This window comes from Nesoenas mayeri, assembly GCF_963082525.1.
Source record: "Nesoenas mayeri genome assembly, chromosome: 1".
In the NCBI taxonomy this organism is placed as follows: domain Eukaryota; kingdom Metazoa; phylum Chordata; class Aves; order Columbiformes; family Columbidae; genus Nesoenas; species Nesoenas mayeri.
In genome coordinates this window covers 150422343-150437294 of record NC_137541.1, presented here as the reverse complement: position 1 = coordinate 150437294, position 14952 = coordinate 150422343, and the positions used below count along the sequence as shown (strand labels likewise).

The following is a 14952-nucleotide window of genomic DNA, read 5'->3' as shown; positions in this document are numbered from 1 at the left end:
TCATTATGACTTGGGTCAAAATGTTATGCTCAAATATGCTAAGAAAATAAAGTCAGTCACAAATACAAACTGCATTCCCTATATTAACTCTACTGCATTTCTAAACATGAGGATTCACTCCCACTGGCAAAAACTGAGCACCATTCTAACTGCGTATATATGGTAAATGCAAAATACATGTTGTTATTGATTTATTCTGACATGCCAGCACTACTTGATCATCTTGTGTGAATTATCATGGCCAAAATTGAGGCATTAATCTTAATAACCACCTCCCCTCCACCCTTTTTACCAGAGGGCCCTAAATTGCACTCTGATAGTTAGTCAGAGTCCTAACATGGGTTTCATCTTTGACTCAGATTTACCTCAACTCATATAGAAGTCTGTTTCCAACCCTTTCATAAGGTCTTCCAGATTTGGCCTTTCCTCTTTTTGCACATGACCAGAACTCTTGCCAGAGACTTCCCTGTCTCCTCTGCCTAGTTACAGCAACCTCCTGCTCTGTGAGGATGTCTATCCTGTGTAACAGAGTAGGGTGAAGACCACACCCTGGCCTCAAGTTGCACCTACGCTGCTAAGATCTACTCCCTCTACAGCAGATTTGTCTGGACGAAAGCTGGTGACAACAGTTCAAAGCAGCGCAGGGAGTGCAGTAACTATTAAGAAGCACAGACACACAGAAGTTCAGTTCAAGCTCATTCCCTAGTCATCTTACATTTAGCAGTCTAAACAAAGACTGAAGTTGGTGCATGAATGCTCGTCCTGAAGAAGCCTATGAGAGATTCTGTTTCTTACTACGAGAGTCATTCTCTCCCCTTCCTTGTACAACACTTTCTTGGTACCACGCTCCACACTTCCCTGCATTTCACGGCTCCACTCCTCAAACTTCTATCACCTACTTGTACATTCTGACTCAGTAGTGGTTTGTCCTGTCTAAGGGCTGTAATATAGGCCTTTCAAGTACACGTGGCAGATGATAATGGTGTTTGTCCAGAAAACAAGAAAAAAAGACCTCTCCAAGCTGTGTAAAAGCCCACGTCGTGGAGGCAATGCAGCAGCTCGCTGACATTTTGAACAGGGAAAGACCCAAATGTATGAGGGAGTTTACAAAGATGGTTCCTGCCAGGTGTCTTTTGCATCATCTCAAACAAAATAATAAAATCAAACAATGGAAGACCCAAACATGTTGCATCTGGCTATCAGACTCCTGATTCTTCAGGTGTGTTTTAGCACGACATGAATCCTCCTTCAACCTGTCAGTACGTGCAAACGTCAACACTTGTAATTTTCTTTTAAACTGAAGCGTGTCCCCATGAGTAAGAGAATTTATCTGCACAAATGCGTAAAGCCACTTCTAGACCCATCTCTTTAAGACCCAGTACCACTGAGTGCCCATTGCACCCATGTGTAACAGTGCTAAACACACAACCAGCTGAGAACTCCAGTTAAGAAGGATGGTTTTCTGGCTTTAGTTTTACTACATTCTCCCCTACTCTTCGCTGTTCTCTCTTCCACTGGTCACTTTTTATCACAGGAGCTAAACCACAAGTCTCTGGATATCAAGTTTGTTATGAACCTGTAAAAACACTGCTGCCACCTTCACTGATATCCTGCATGTTACCTTTACCAGAGAAACTGACAGTAATACAAGTTTTCAGAAATTAAGAGACAGGAATAGAGATTTAGGAAGTCTAGAGAAAATAGTTGTTTGTAAGAAAATACCAAGAAGGTACAATAATGTTTTTATTTCAATATTTCTGGTCATCTTAAAGGTGAGACTGACCTCTCTCAGGAACAAAGAATGCTCCAGTATGCTTAGGTGAGCCTGAATGCAAACTCACTTGCAGTGCCAATTTGCTCAATCTCACACAGACTGTGATGGGAGCTCCCTGTTTTAGAAATGAAGCTGTGAAAACCTTTTAAAGTCAGCGGTATTTCACTTATTTCCCAGCTACACTAAGTACAAAAATGTAGCGCTGCCTCCTTTGGGCCAAGAGCCATTTCTTCTTGTAGCTCTCATTTTTCTCTTGTTCAGATTTAAAAATGGTCAGCCGCTCAAAAAGTGACTCAAAGCTTCAGACAGCAAAACAGAGGTCACGGGATCACTGGGATCGGCAACCTTATGACTGTTCCCAGAACCTTCCTTCCTTCCAGTTAAAAACTATAATACATGAATGCTTTCAAATAAGGCTACAGTAACATACTTGCAGGCTTAATTCACAGGAAGTAACTCCTACATAAACAGAATGCTTTTTCCCAAATCAGTTATACCATTAGACAAAACATAAGGATTCACCTGAATAAATTTACCCCTGAGCAATGCCATTAGTTGGTTTACAAAATACCAGATAATACATTTTTCAAAGGGAAGACAAAAAGCTACACAGTAAAACAGAATCATAAAATAAACAGTTTAGGTAACCAACAGAAGGTAAACTGATCACCTCTACTGGATTAAGCGTACCACAGAAACTGGAAGTTGCCAGTATCTTTATTTACTGAGAATTTATAACAAAGAAATTCTTATTATCAAAAGAACTACTGCGATAACAACAAGAGCCTCCAATTGTACCAGGTGTGTACAGTTATTGACAACATTTACAGCAGGAAAGATAATGCGGCAGGATAAAAAGTATGTTGTCCCTGTATTACAGCTGACACTGTCTCTTGGTCCTGCTCAGACAGAAACCTCGTTGCAGAGACAGGGATCGAGTCCAGGATCAGCCCTGGACCTGTGTCCTAGCCATAAAGTTTTCTTCCTTCAGTGCAGAGAAAAAAACTCAGGACAAGCTGGAAGCTTGACAATTTTGAAGCAGAAAACATTAATTACTAAAAACATTTCCATTAAAAACAAAACCAAAAAAAACCCCACAAAACACTTCAGGATGTTCCTAGAAGCAGCTATGCTCATTAGCATACCCTTCACATTTGGAAGGGGAGGACATTTTCAAGGAACAAGCTGAAGGTGTGCCAACTCCACTGCTGAACGCTTCCTTTTTTCACAAACTCCAGCTGATATGGATGAGTGGGTTCATAGGTCCTATGTCCTTCCTGATCACATCTAACATCACATAATGGGGCCAGACGGCTGCCATTGTTCAGTTCTTGATTAAAGAAGCCATCAGTAGATTAAATTTCTTGTAGGGAAGGAGACAGTATTCAAAAGGAAACCAGTAATAAAAACTTTTAGAAGGTCTTACTGAGGAAAAGAAACTATACTACACTTGTTAAATATCCCTTTTACTAAAAAATAATGGAATCAAGTTCCAGTCTTGTTAATATTCTCGTAATGCTAACAGGTATCAGGAAGAACTACACACATAGTTATCTGAAAAACAAACTGAAATGGATCTTAAGCTTGCAAAGAAAAGAATCAAGGTCCTGTTTTTATAGGCACAGGAAAAGCCAGCATCCAACCACCTCATTTCTCCTTGAGGAATGCAGCTGTGAGTGACTGCCGGCTCAAACACCAGCAGACAGTTGTAAAGCAAGTAAAAGTATACAAATGCTGCCTACCTCTATTATGTTCTCAGCAGTTGCAAATCTGCAGTGCGATTTAAACACAGCATGTTGAAGGAGAAGAGAAAACACATGACCACAGATTACTCTAAATTTATTCCTATGACAAAGTTCCGCCACCCTGGCGTGAAGCTCTTCCATCATCTTGAGCAAGCGGTGGGCCTTCCTTAACAGCAGTGTTTGCAAAGCCACCAGGACTCCGCTGGGAGCCATTTCCCAGTGCAGTTACGTGCACGTGTTTTGGCATGGAACCCGACACACACCATGTGATGCAGCGACTGCATGTCTGTTCACATGCAACATCTGATCCAACTCCAAACACAAGCGATCTGGTTTTTCAGGGAAAGAGTTACGAAAAAAACCAACAAGAAACACTAGGAACTTCTGTGTTCTAAGGCTATAGTAAATGCCCAAAAGACTGACTGTCTAAGTTCAAAAGGCAGGAGCCATATCTACCCAAATGACTTAAATCCTATCTTTAAGGAAGTATTAACCAGATCATCATTATGTTGTTACTGCGAAACAGTTTTTAGAAATCTTTCACTTTTAAAAAACAAAGAAAAATAAGTCTTCATGTTAATTTTCAACAAAACTGTACAAAATATACAATCTGCTTGCTTGAATATTAAATATCAAGTCAATTTTCTTCATATACAGGGTTCATACAGCACTATAATTCCCTCTTCTACAAAAGAACAATAGACGATATCACAGGAAACTCCTAGAAAAGTTATTTATCTCCTATTAAACCTGCTGGACAAGAGGTTTGTGGTCACCCACCATTCTACTCCTTGCTGGCCTACGCAGTTTGGCCTGTAGACTTTCACCTCCAAAGTGGGAGTGTGTCTGCATGGAAGTTTTCCAAACATTTATTCCACATGGGGACCCTTATCCCAGCACAGTTCCCCCACCTGATCAGGTCTGCAGCTCACCTCAACTCTGCTCATTGCTCAAGAGTGTGGAAAGAGAGATCAGGACCAGCTTTTGGCTCTTTACTCCTCCTCTGGCTGGTACAGAGTGACTGTAGCTAGCCTCACCTTGGCTCTTGGAGGTGGAGGAAGGAGGAGATGTAACAGGGACAAGTTGTAGGAGAAGACTAAGCTAAGCAGGTGACATGAACCACAGCCCATGACTATTGCCAGCTCCTTATTATTTGGCATCTCATATTTAGGACTGTGATACCCCTGATATGTTCTTTACTTTCCCTTGCTGCAAGTTGTCTGGAGAAAGGAGCGCTGGAAGAACTCAGTGCTGTGCACAGACCATTCCAAAGTACGGGATAACTTATGCTGTTGCTTTCTCTGACTTTCCAAACTTCATTTCAGGATATAGTAAATTTCTACTTTGAAACCCTCTTGGGCAACTTCAAGATGTCACTTTCTGGCACTGGTGAAGCTTAAAAGCAAACAAAATAACCTGACCCAAACTCTAAGGGCTCACTGCCCATGAGGGAGTGGGAGAGAGAAGACCAAGCAAGGGTGCAGCTACCACTTCAGGTAAATCTCACCCTGCAGTATTATCAGCAGCCATGCACAAGCTCATAGACTAACAGCAGGGTCGATAGGAGGAAGAGCTGGTCTGCTGTCTGCATTTGCCGCTGTAAGAGCTGCTCTTTCCTTTAGCAGAGGGCAGAGGCGGCTGGGAAAGGTCTAAGGATCAGGCTCCAGACCGCAGGCCGCCTGCTGGACGACAGTGCAGTACATGAGAATCTGGAACAACATTCACTCTGTCACTGAGGAGAGTGCAACAGCTTTAGTGACACTGCATGGATTCAGAAATGCCAGGCAAAGCAGAACTGATGTCTGCTTGGTCTCCATATGTGCAAGCGTGTTGGAGTGGCTCAGTAACTGACAAACATCTTCAAACAGCACAATGTCAGCCTTCCTGTTTGTCTAAAGGAAGAATGCCTCCATACAGTCAAAATCCCTATAATTTGTCATGTTTTCCTCTCAAATACTTTGATGCAATACAATATGTAGTCAGTGTAAATACAAGCCTGGCTTTCATTTCCCCTGTGTTCTGCAGATACAGAATCCAGGTATGTTATTTTGAAATATAAATTTGTTATTCAGAAGTAGGTGGTCCTTACCACATGCCCTGTTACCAACTGGGCTTTTTAAAAGGAACAGACCAAAACCGGATAGACTGTCTTATCCCTTTGCGCTGATAAGCCTGAATATACTGCTCTTATATTCATACAGGGAGGAAGTCTTGCCACAAAGCCAGATCTGGTCAATAACTGGTCTTTTTCTTTATTACAAACATTATTTACCATTGTTGACACATTATTCAGTTCTCTGAAATAACTTTGCTGGTAGGCCTATAGCTTTGAGAATCTTTCCACCCTATCAAAACAGATATTTCATCTCTTTTCAAAACAACTCCAAGAGAGAAACCTAAAAGCCGCTGTTCATAGAACAGAGGGTAACACCCATATATTTCCTGTATGTGGTGGAAAGCTGATACCAAACCTGGAAGCAGGTGATTCTTTTTACAATTTGCATACACCCATGCTTACAGTAGGTGATACTAAATGCATCAGTGAATTACCTTCATGCTAGAAGCATCTAAATGCCTACACAAAGATAGTTAATGTCAGTGTTGGACAGTGGGCATGTAATGCTCTTAACTGTTTAACTGAGTAGGTAATTCTGTCAGTCACTGGACTGAAACAGCTCTATACATCTGCTCCTCAAGACAATTTGCTCAACCTAGTTTTTCTTAAGAATACAGATTTGAAGTTAAGTAACAATTAGCATCAGAACCACTCCAGTTCAACACAATTTGCTCTACATATATAAAAGGCATTGATTTATACAGAACAGTGAGCAGGCAGGTATGGGAGAGACGGTGGCAACTTTCACAGTATTATGAAGGTAGGGTGAAAGAAAATAACACATTTCCAGCTTCCTCTGCAGATCTGGGATAATCTTCTCTAAGTGTCACACAGGACTGAATGGAGAAGAGCTAATTCAAAAGCTTGCGGTAAAATCTTGGCTCTGCTGAAGCCGTGGCAAAACTCCCACACTGGCAAGGCCACGATTTCATTCATGAAGCCCGACGCTTGGGATACAGATTCTGCATTCAATGGGAAGGTGCTGGCAAAGGGGGAGCGCTTTCCTAAGAAGCACAGCGTGGCCTGGACACATTCTTCTAGCTGATATACAGGCAGCATTTCAGAGCCAGTAGTGACTTCCAGCACAACAGAAGGATTTTAGGTGTACTCTCCAAACACATCTGTAAGTCATGTTTCCCACTAATGATGCATAATCCACCACCTGACACTCATATCAGTCCATACTCATGAATGGGCATGTTTAATCAACAATAGTCAAAGGCCTGTGTGGGTGAAATGCTAATGTGGTGGAGGAGGAGGAAGGGCTCTAGTTGTCTGAAGAAAGTACATCTTAATATCACTAAAACTTTTGCACAAAGCTTTAGGTACAAAAGGTTAAAATGGGAGACAATTTGTTTCCTCAGTGATGGTTATCTGTCCTTTATACACTTTTTTTTTTTTTCTTCTTAACCTCATAGCCAAATAGATATGTTTCAGACACTTCAAAGTTCTTAGGAGGAGGAAGGGGAAATGAGCAATTTTCAAGTTTTTATGTCAGATTTTTTTGCCCTCAATGACGAATTTTACATAAGACCTTGAGCACGACTCGCTTTGGAAAAGCACTCTGTCATTTAATACTGAGAACTCAGCTGTAAGAGAACGTGACCATTTCATATTTGTCAGTGCTGCGGAGGAAGTAACTCAAAGCACACTTGAAAAGAGGAACTTTAAAAGCAAGAGCCTGCACAGGAAAACGTATCAGAATGATCTAGCTCTCACTGCATTTCTCCCCTGCTTTTTATACAGAATACATGGTTTGGAGTATGCTGGTGTATTTTGATATTAATCAGAATGTCTCTGGCTCTTTAATTGCTCCACTGATAACATGCACACAAAGGGTATTTGGGTTGCAAAGTTCAATCTTCACAACACAGACTTGAACAATGCAAGGCTGAAGTTACTGTGAAAAAAATGAAGAGGAAAACTACTCAAAAACAGGAAAGGCCTTTTAAAGATTGCATGTGCACTGGGACTTAAATTCCACTGAGAACACATGGACCATTGAGAGCATCTGTCATCTACAGCCCCAGGCAAATATCTGAATCAGTTACTGTTGGGTAAACTTCTGCATGTGAAGAAAAGGCAAACATTAATGATCAAGAGAGACGTGCACACAATAGCACAGCAGTTTTTGCTTCCAGTCCTCAAAAAGCACGAGAAGGAGAATATAGGAGATCCTGAAAGACAAATGACTAGTAGAAGAGAGACACATCCCATAGGAAGTGTGCAACATCATGTTTTTACTGACTTCAAGCAGCTTAAAAAGTTGTGTCTTCTGTTGCTGGTCCCTCCCCTCTAGCTGAGGCTGCCTCATTGTTCATTGTCTATTTCAATGTGAAAGTTAAACCATTTTCAGGAATGCTCAATTTCCCGCTTTACTTCCCACCAAAATATTTCAGTGCTTGTCCTGTTAGACACTGGGTGTTTAGCTCTGGGCATGGTACTGTCCCACTGAGGAGCAGGCAGGCTCCATCAGAAGATGGGAACTTAAAATTCCTTCAGCTAAATCTGCATAAACCCACCTGGTTACAGCTTCATACTTTCAGAACAAGTTTTCCAGGCTGGAAAGTTAAGCCATGAATTATGCACTTAACAGATGCTGTCAAGTTTAATTCTGCATTCTATATAATAAATCTTCCTGATAGCATTTAACATGGTTTAGTATATTTAAAAAGGAAATATTCAGAAATCATGTTATTTCATATTTGTATGCCAAACACAAACACAGTTTTGCTGGAGTTTCAAAATTTGCTTTCCACAGAGCAGCTCGAACTTAACCACTTATAGCACAACTGTTTCATCACTCAGGCTATATCTGAACCGCATTCAGGGTATACACCAACAGGATCACAGCAGACTATGCAATATGTTGTTTTCAAACTAGCAAAGCAAAACCAGCCAGTAAGATGTGAGGGCATTGATTTACCAACAAAATAAAAGTCTGTCAGCCCCAAAGGGCAATTACAGCCCCTTGCAGAACACCACAGTGCTGTGTTCTGATGGCTACAGCTACCCACTCAACTCAGTTGATGGGAAATTCAGGTGCAGCTGATTATGCTGATTATCTGAACCAGCTTGTCAGATCAAATGATGAAACAAAGCCACAAAGGGCATGTAGGTGGGTAATGCCCAATCTGCATCTGCGGGCTGAGCAGCTGCACAGCACCTGTACCATTTAGTGTGCGACTCCGCACCAGACCAACAACAGCAGCCGTGGTGAGACCACAGTCCTCTTAGCAGCACTTCACTGAGATGGACAATGTCCTTAATTTTTCTTCAAGATAAGTAATCATGCTGGACCCTGGTATGTCTTACTGTCAAACAACAAACGGCTGTGGCATTATAACATCTGACAATATTGCTTGTATCTGTGTAGGCTGACAACTAGTTCTGCTGTCAGTAACATCCTCATCTGCCATAAAGTTTATCAAGTCACCTTGCACTCCTGACAATACTAAACATAAGACAGTAAGAATTAGCAATACTGGAAAACCATAAAACTGAATGCAAAGTCTCAAGATAAACACCTTGGCAATTATGTCTGATGGAGTTATACAACATCATTTTTTTTTTTTTTAAATATACAAAGCTTATCTATTTTGTACAGCATCAGAATACTTAAGAGTTACAGCTTCTGAATAAAATTTGAGAAAACATCACAAAAATGGTAAGAAATCCTCTCAAATTCCATTAACACTAGAATTCTATTTGTTGTAGTATGTTGCACCTGCAAAAAAAAAAAAATCTCTGCATCACATACTATTCCGTCTCTATGTATGAAGACTGATAATACTATTGCCATTTGAAAATTTATACCATTTCTGGAACTCATACTCAACTACGGTCCAAACCATGTGAAGAACAAAATTTTAAATTCTACTCATTAAACTTCAGATAAACAGCTCAAAATACCAGTTCTTAAATCAAAAACATTATTATTTGTAATTTCAAATCAGTACTCCTGTTCTGAAAAATGAGGCCAAATGTGTCCCAGAACTGGGCATCTGAAAACCACGGCACCCAAGATCACCAACACTTCAACAATTCATTGATTTTAAGCTGGTTTTCCATTTCTGACTGTTCCGATTGGTCTGCTTAAAGCCTGGATATTTTCGGACTCTGCACACATAGAAGTCCTATATGGGCTTATCACTGTCGCCCAGTTCCATTAATATCACGGCCGAATGAATTAGAAAGAATTAGAAACCTGGTTTCTTTGATACTGTTTGGTTGGTTTGGGGGGTTTTGTTTGTTTGTTTAATTTCTCACTCCGACTTGCATGAGCTCAAGCATGTCACATGGTTTCTGACACTTATTCTCACTACATTCAAAGTGTGGGAGCAACATCAGCTCACCTCAATATGGTGCTGTGATGCATAACTAAATAGCCATGAAGTGCTCTACAACATGGAAAATTGTATTAAGGCCACTGACTGAAAACCAGAAGTAAGATGCAGGAGCTCCCTGGCATGCAGTTCAATGTTTAATCCACTAGATTTTGTGTGGCGAATGTGGACAACTCCTGGAATGATAAAACTGATAGCTGGCACATTAAAATCGCTTTTGGACTACTAGTATTTGCATAATTCTCTGCAAATGTTATACTTAAAATTTCTTAAATTATTTTCTTTAAAATTGAAAAACTGAGTAACATTGCATAAACACTTATAATTAACACAAATATTCTTTTTTCTGTTATAATTGAAAAAGTGTTTAGAAAAAGATACAACTGAGATACCACACATGTAAAATAAATGCAAACGCAAAAATACTACTTCATTTGCATAAGCATTCGTTAAAAACATTTACCAATCTGTTGCCACTATTATGGAAAACAAAGCCTCCTTGCAGACTCCTTAACATAACTATGGAAAAACTAAGTAAATGTATAAAATCAGAGCGCTGTTGATATTTACACTGGTTGGAATAGTTGCTTATCATGGAGTCCAGAAACAAACTCTTAACAGTTGGGCTCTTGTGAAGATACAAACAGTGGAAGTGATAAAACCGTACAAACAATTACAGACAGAGAATGTGTTTCCCAGCAGATCTGTGCTGCTCACCTCTCCAAAAGCTGGAGCTGTCCTGCAAACCCCCCTGTTACAGGTTCACAGCTTACATTATCAGTGTTGTGCTAGAAAGCACTCTGGTCTAAATAGCTTCCAGAAGCTCACTCTGTGTAAGTATTGTAACAAAATAAACAATGCAGAAGCTTATCCAAATACTGGCTTTCTTCAAGTGATAAATTACAAAGGGAAATTTCTCATATCCTGCAGGAAATAAACACTATATCTATTGTTTTAAAGTCACTGTCATAAGAGGCTTTGGTGTAAGACAAAAGGAAGGCCAGGGTAAACAGAATAGACCTCAAAGTTAAAACTCTGTTAAATGCCCTTCCATCAGCATTAGTATTGAAATGTAGCATTAAAAAGGATCAATATTTTACAAGAGAACATCACAGACTGAACAGGCTGTCATGAGGCCTTCTTTGCATCACACGCACAATAGTGTATTATTTGTCTCTCCAAATATACAGAAAACCTAATCTTGAGTGTATTTTCACATATGCTTCACTACACACAACCACACTACCTGCCAGAATGAGTGTGCATTGTAAACATCATTTTCTGACCTGGAATGTGCAAACCTGCACAGTCTGAAAAGCAAAGACATTCTGTTCAACTCTACCATACAGCGGTATCTAAGCAGCATTTCCTCCCCTTCATCTACTAGAAACTGTTGCACAAGTCAGACATTCATGTCTGTGGCCTCCTAAGCAAATACTGTGGTTCTAAAGTGCCCTGTAGTATATACTCACAGGGAAAAAAAAAAAAAAGTAACTGATTTATGTTGACTTGATATCCTGCTACATCATTTTAACTTCTTCCTTAGTTACAGCGGCCATTTTCACAAGACCCAATCTTGTAACAGAAAATAGAATCTGTTTCAACAGAGGGTAAGTACAAAAAAAAGAGTCTCACTGTGTACACCAAAACCTACAAAGTACTACACCTTAAATGGAGCTGAAGTGATAGAATTATCAGCATTCCGATGGTTTGGAGCAGGGCCTAGAAATCCGGAAAGGAACAGTTGTTTGGGTTTTTTTTTGTCTGAGGTGTACTTGTTGGCATTCCTGTGACAACCTGCCTACATAATTATTTAAAACAGTACCTGCAGATACTATTTTCAAGCTGGCTCTGCTCCCTGAGGAATCAACAGTTATTTATAGGGTTTTGAAGTGATTTAATACGTGAAATAACTACACTCCAACTTGTATCAGTGACCCTGGTAGTTCACATAGTTTTAATTATTTCTGTAAGTAGAATCCTGGCCCCACCGATTTATGCACACCCATAGTATACCATACACACAAGTTGCAAATATAATATCACTGAAACCCAAACCATACTAATGAACAATGCTTCCTTTTTGTAGGGAAGCAACACATCTGTCCTAGAGTCATGGAACCCATAAAGCTACCATGGCACTGTTAAAAATACCCCTTTGCCAAGATAATCTCACCTGTACTTCTGAATCCGCATCAACATGCTGGAGTTGAAACCAAGTGTCTCTGTTATGATATTTCTGCAGATCTTCTTTCTGTATAGCTACCTTTCCTGGAAATAAAACAAACCAGAAGCACAGTTTAAGACATGCTGTAGCTCTCCCAAAGTATATTTCCATCAAAAAGAAGTTTTAAAACAATTAATTAAGTACTGTCCTATTCAAGAAAGGATTGAGAGCAAGGAAGGATTTCTTCAGCACATACTTCTTTACACAATACCTAATACTTTCTGATGAGCAGCTTTTTCCACTTCATATTGTGAAAGATTTCAAAATTCCTATCATCATACTCACCTAACAGACTGAAGCACTGGGTTCTGTGGATAAGCTTGTAAGTATGCTTATATTAAAAATATCATCATTACTTCTTTGACATGACAATTAAGTTTGTGGAAGGAAAAGCCCGCAAACTGTTGGAGTGAGATTTTTGAGGCAGATGTCTGTAACAAGCCCAAAAGAAAGTCCCATGCATGGGGTTACTGTTAACAATATTTTAGAATAAGGCTTTTCACTATATATTTTTGTAGGAGAAGGGCAGCAACTAGAGATGTCAAGTCACAGCAGATTCCCAGATCTGCATTTTGAGGCCCCGTTGACCTAACTCCTGCACTCAAATCTTAAGAGTTTGCCTTCTGCAACCCAGAGCCACCCAAGTACTACCCCTGACTGTAAGGAGGAAAAGAGGGAACAAAAACAAAACTAACCAGAAAAACCCCACACCACACCACCAAACCCCACCACAGTAGAGCTTTCTCCCCTCACCTTTTTAACCCCCTCTTATTCCTACCAAATTAGCTGTCTTGGTAGTTAGGGCAGCAGCAGTCAGTTCCATGCTGTGAACTAATGTACTTGCATACTAAGGGCTAATATATATGCAAAGCTGAAACTTCTATCTTGCCCAGTCTCTCTCAGGCATTACGTAAAGCACTCTGAGGGGCAATGAAACTTTTTCCAAGTGTCTTTCTTTGTATATACAGAGCAGAGCACGGCATGTCTGAGGAGCATGTGATCCTCAGAAAGCGGCTTTGGGCTGGGTGGTTCCCCAGGCACTGAGCAAAGCAGCATGTTCAAAATGAAAAAATCCAGGACAGAGACATTCATAAGGCTCAAGAAAGCTATTTTTTGGCAATGTGGTTTGGTAGCAGACCTCTTCTGCTGGACCAAGTTGCTAACATACAGTTTGCAACCACTGCTTTGCTACAGAAACACAGACTTTCTTTAACCAAATCCTGCTAGATGAAATACACCAATGGACACAATCTTAATGAGAAAGGTTTCCAAAGGCTTCCCAAACCCATGCAGTTTGGCCAGAGGTCAGTTATACATTACCCAAGCAAGTATTAATAGAATACATTCCCCACCCCCCCCAAAATCTATACGAAAATGGCAAACACAAAGCATTCTGCCTTCTGAAATCTAGAAGCTTATGAAAGTCAGTAAGTAAGTTATTACACCCCAGTTTTCCCTCAAATGTTGGCCTTTTCCCTTAGCTGTTGTTGGGTGGCTCCACCCAGCCCTCCTGTTTGCTGGGCTGCTTCATTTACACTGCTGAAGCTGCTGCTGCATTCTTCTGTCACCCTTGGGCTGCTTCTGGTGACAGTTTCCAGATTTCCAGTCCCAGTTTCTAAACTACTCAGCCATCCTTCCATAGCTGCCCTCCACAGTATCCACCAGAGCTTCTGCTCTGGCTTCCACAGACCTGCTGACCCATTACTCTCAAGTTTTGCTCATTCTGCCCTCAGTGCTCTCCTCCCCCCTGCTTGTCCTTTTAATAGTTGCCAGGACATGGATCTGGTAATCACTAAAGAGATTAATGAGGCAGATTCATTACCAGGCTCTTTATTAGATGTGCAGAGCAAGCAACTTGAAGTTTCTTAGAAAAGCAGTAATTACACAAACTTACAAAATAATATGGCAGAAAGAGAAAATAAGACAGTAGAACTGCACTGAAGAGAGAGGCTAAATTATGCTGCTGGGAATCTCTGCAATGATGGCTGTGTATTTTCAAAGCTTCTACTTCTACTCTCCAGCCACAGCAGTTTGTGGGCAACCTAGCTTCTCTAAAACACTTTGAGAGAGGAAGGTATTTAAACACATAACCTTCCAATAATTGCTTTGGACCTCACTTGAAATTGTTTACTTTCACTGCTCGCTATCCTCACTGTACCCTTTAATCTCTTGAAGAAATCCTCCAACCGGCTGCAGCTGCAGCGTAGCATGCACTTCCCAAACACCGTCACCCATATCTTTCAATCTGTCTCACTCACAGTCACCTCCCATGCAGAGAATGTCCTTGCAGAAACCGAAGGACTATTTCAACAACATCAACAAGCATAAACGGCATTATCAGCGTCCCTGCTTTCAGCATGGGGTTCCACTGCTCTTGACATCAAGGATGGTAAGATAACTCAGGCTGGTCTGACTGCACAGTCAGTGCAGAGTTTCAACACAAGGTGTTTGGAGGCAACGGTACATGCCTCCAGCTCCACGAGGGTTAACATAGTTGTACAATTGTTTTGATTAGGAAACTGTTTGAACAGCACTGTTTGCTCTGCACACAAGCAAGTCTTATTAATGAGTGAAACTTATTGACTGTGTTGGCTGGAATCCAGGGTTTTTCACTGCATACCAAATGATCTACAAAGGAGAAAAATCTACTAGAGAAAAAAATGGGCTAGGGGAGGAATAGAGAGTAATAAAACGGCCTACACTTTGGCTAGTCTAAACATACACAAAGGTATATTACTGATAGG

At 40.6% G+C, this 14952-nt stretch overlaps 1 protein-coding gene across 1 annotated transcript in view; it reads right to left on the bottom strand.

The window, feature by feature from the left end:
• The window catches only part of RASA3 (RAS p21 protein activator 3), a 131382-nt gene that overhangs the window by 57818 nt on the left and 58612 nt on the right, over positions 1-14952 (bottom strand). The window contains exon 4 of the mRNA XM_080341798.1: positions 12158-12252. Within this exon, the coding sequence (XP_080197924.1) occupies positions 12158-12252 (95 nt within the window). The remainder of the gene's footprint in view (positions 1-12157; positions 12253-14952) is intronic.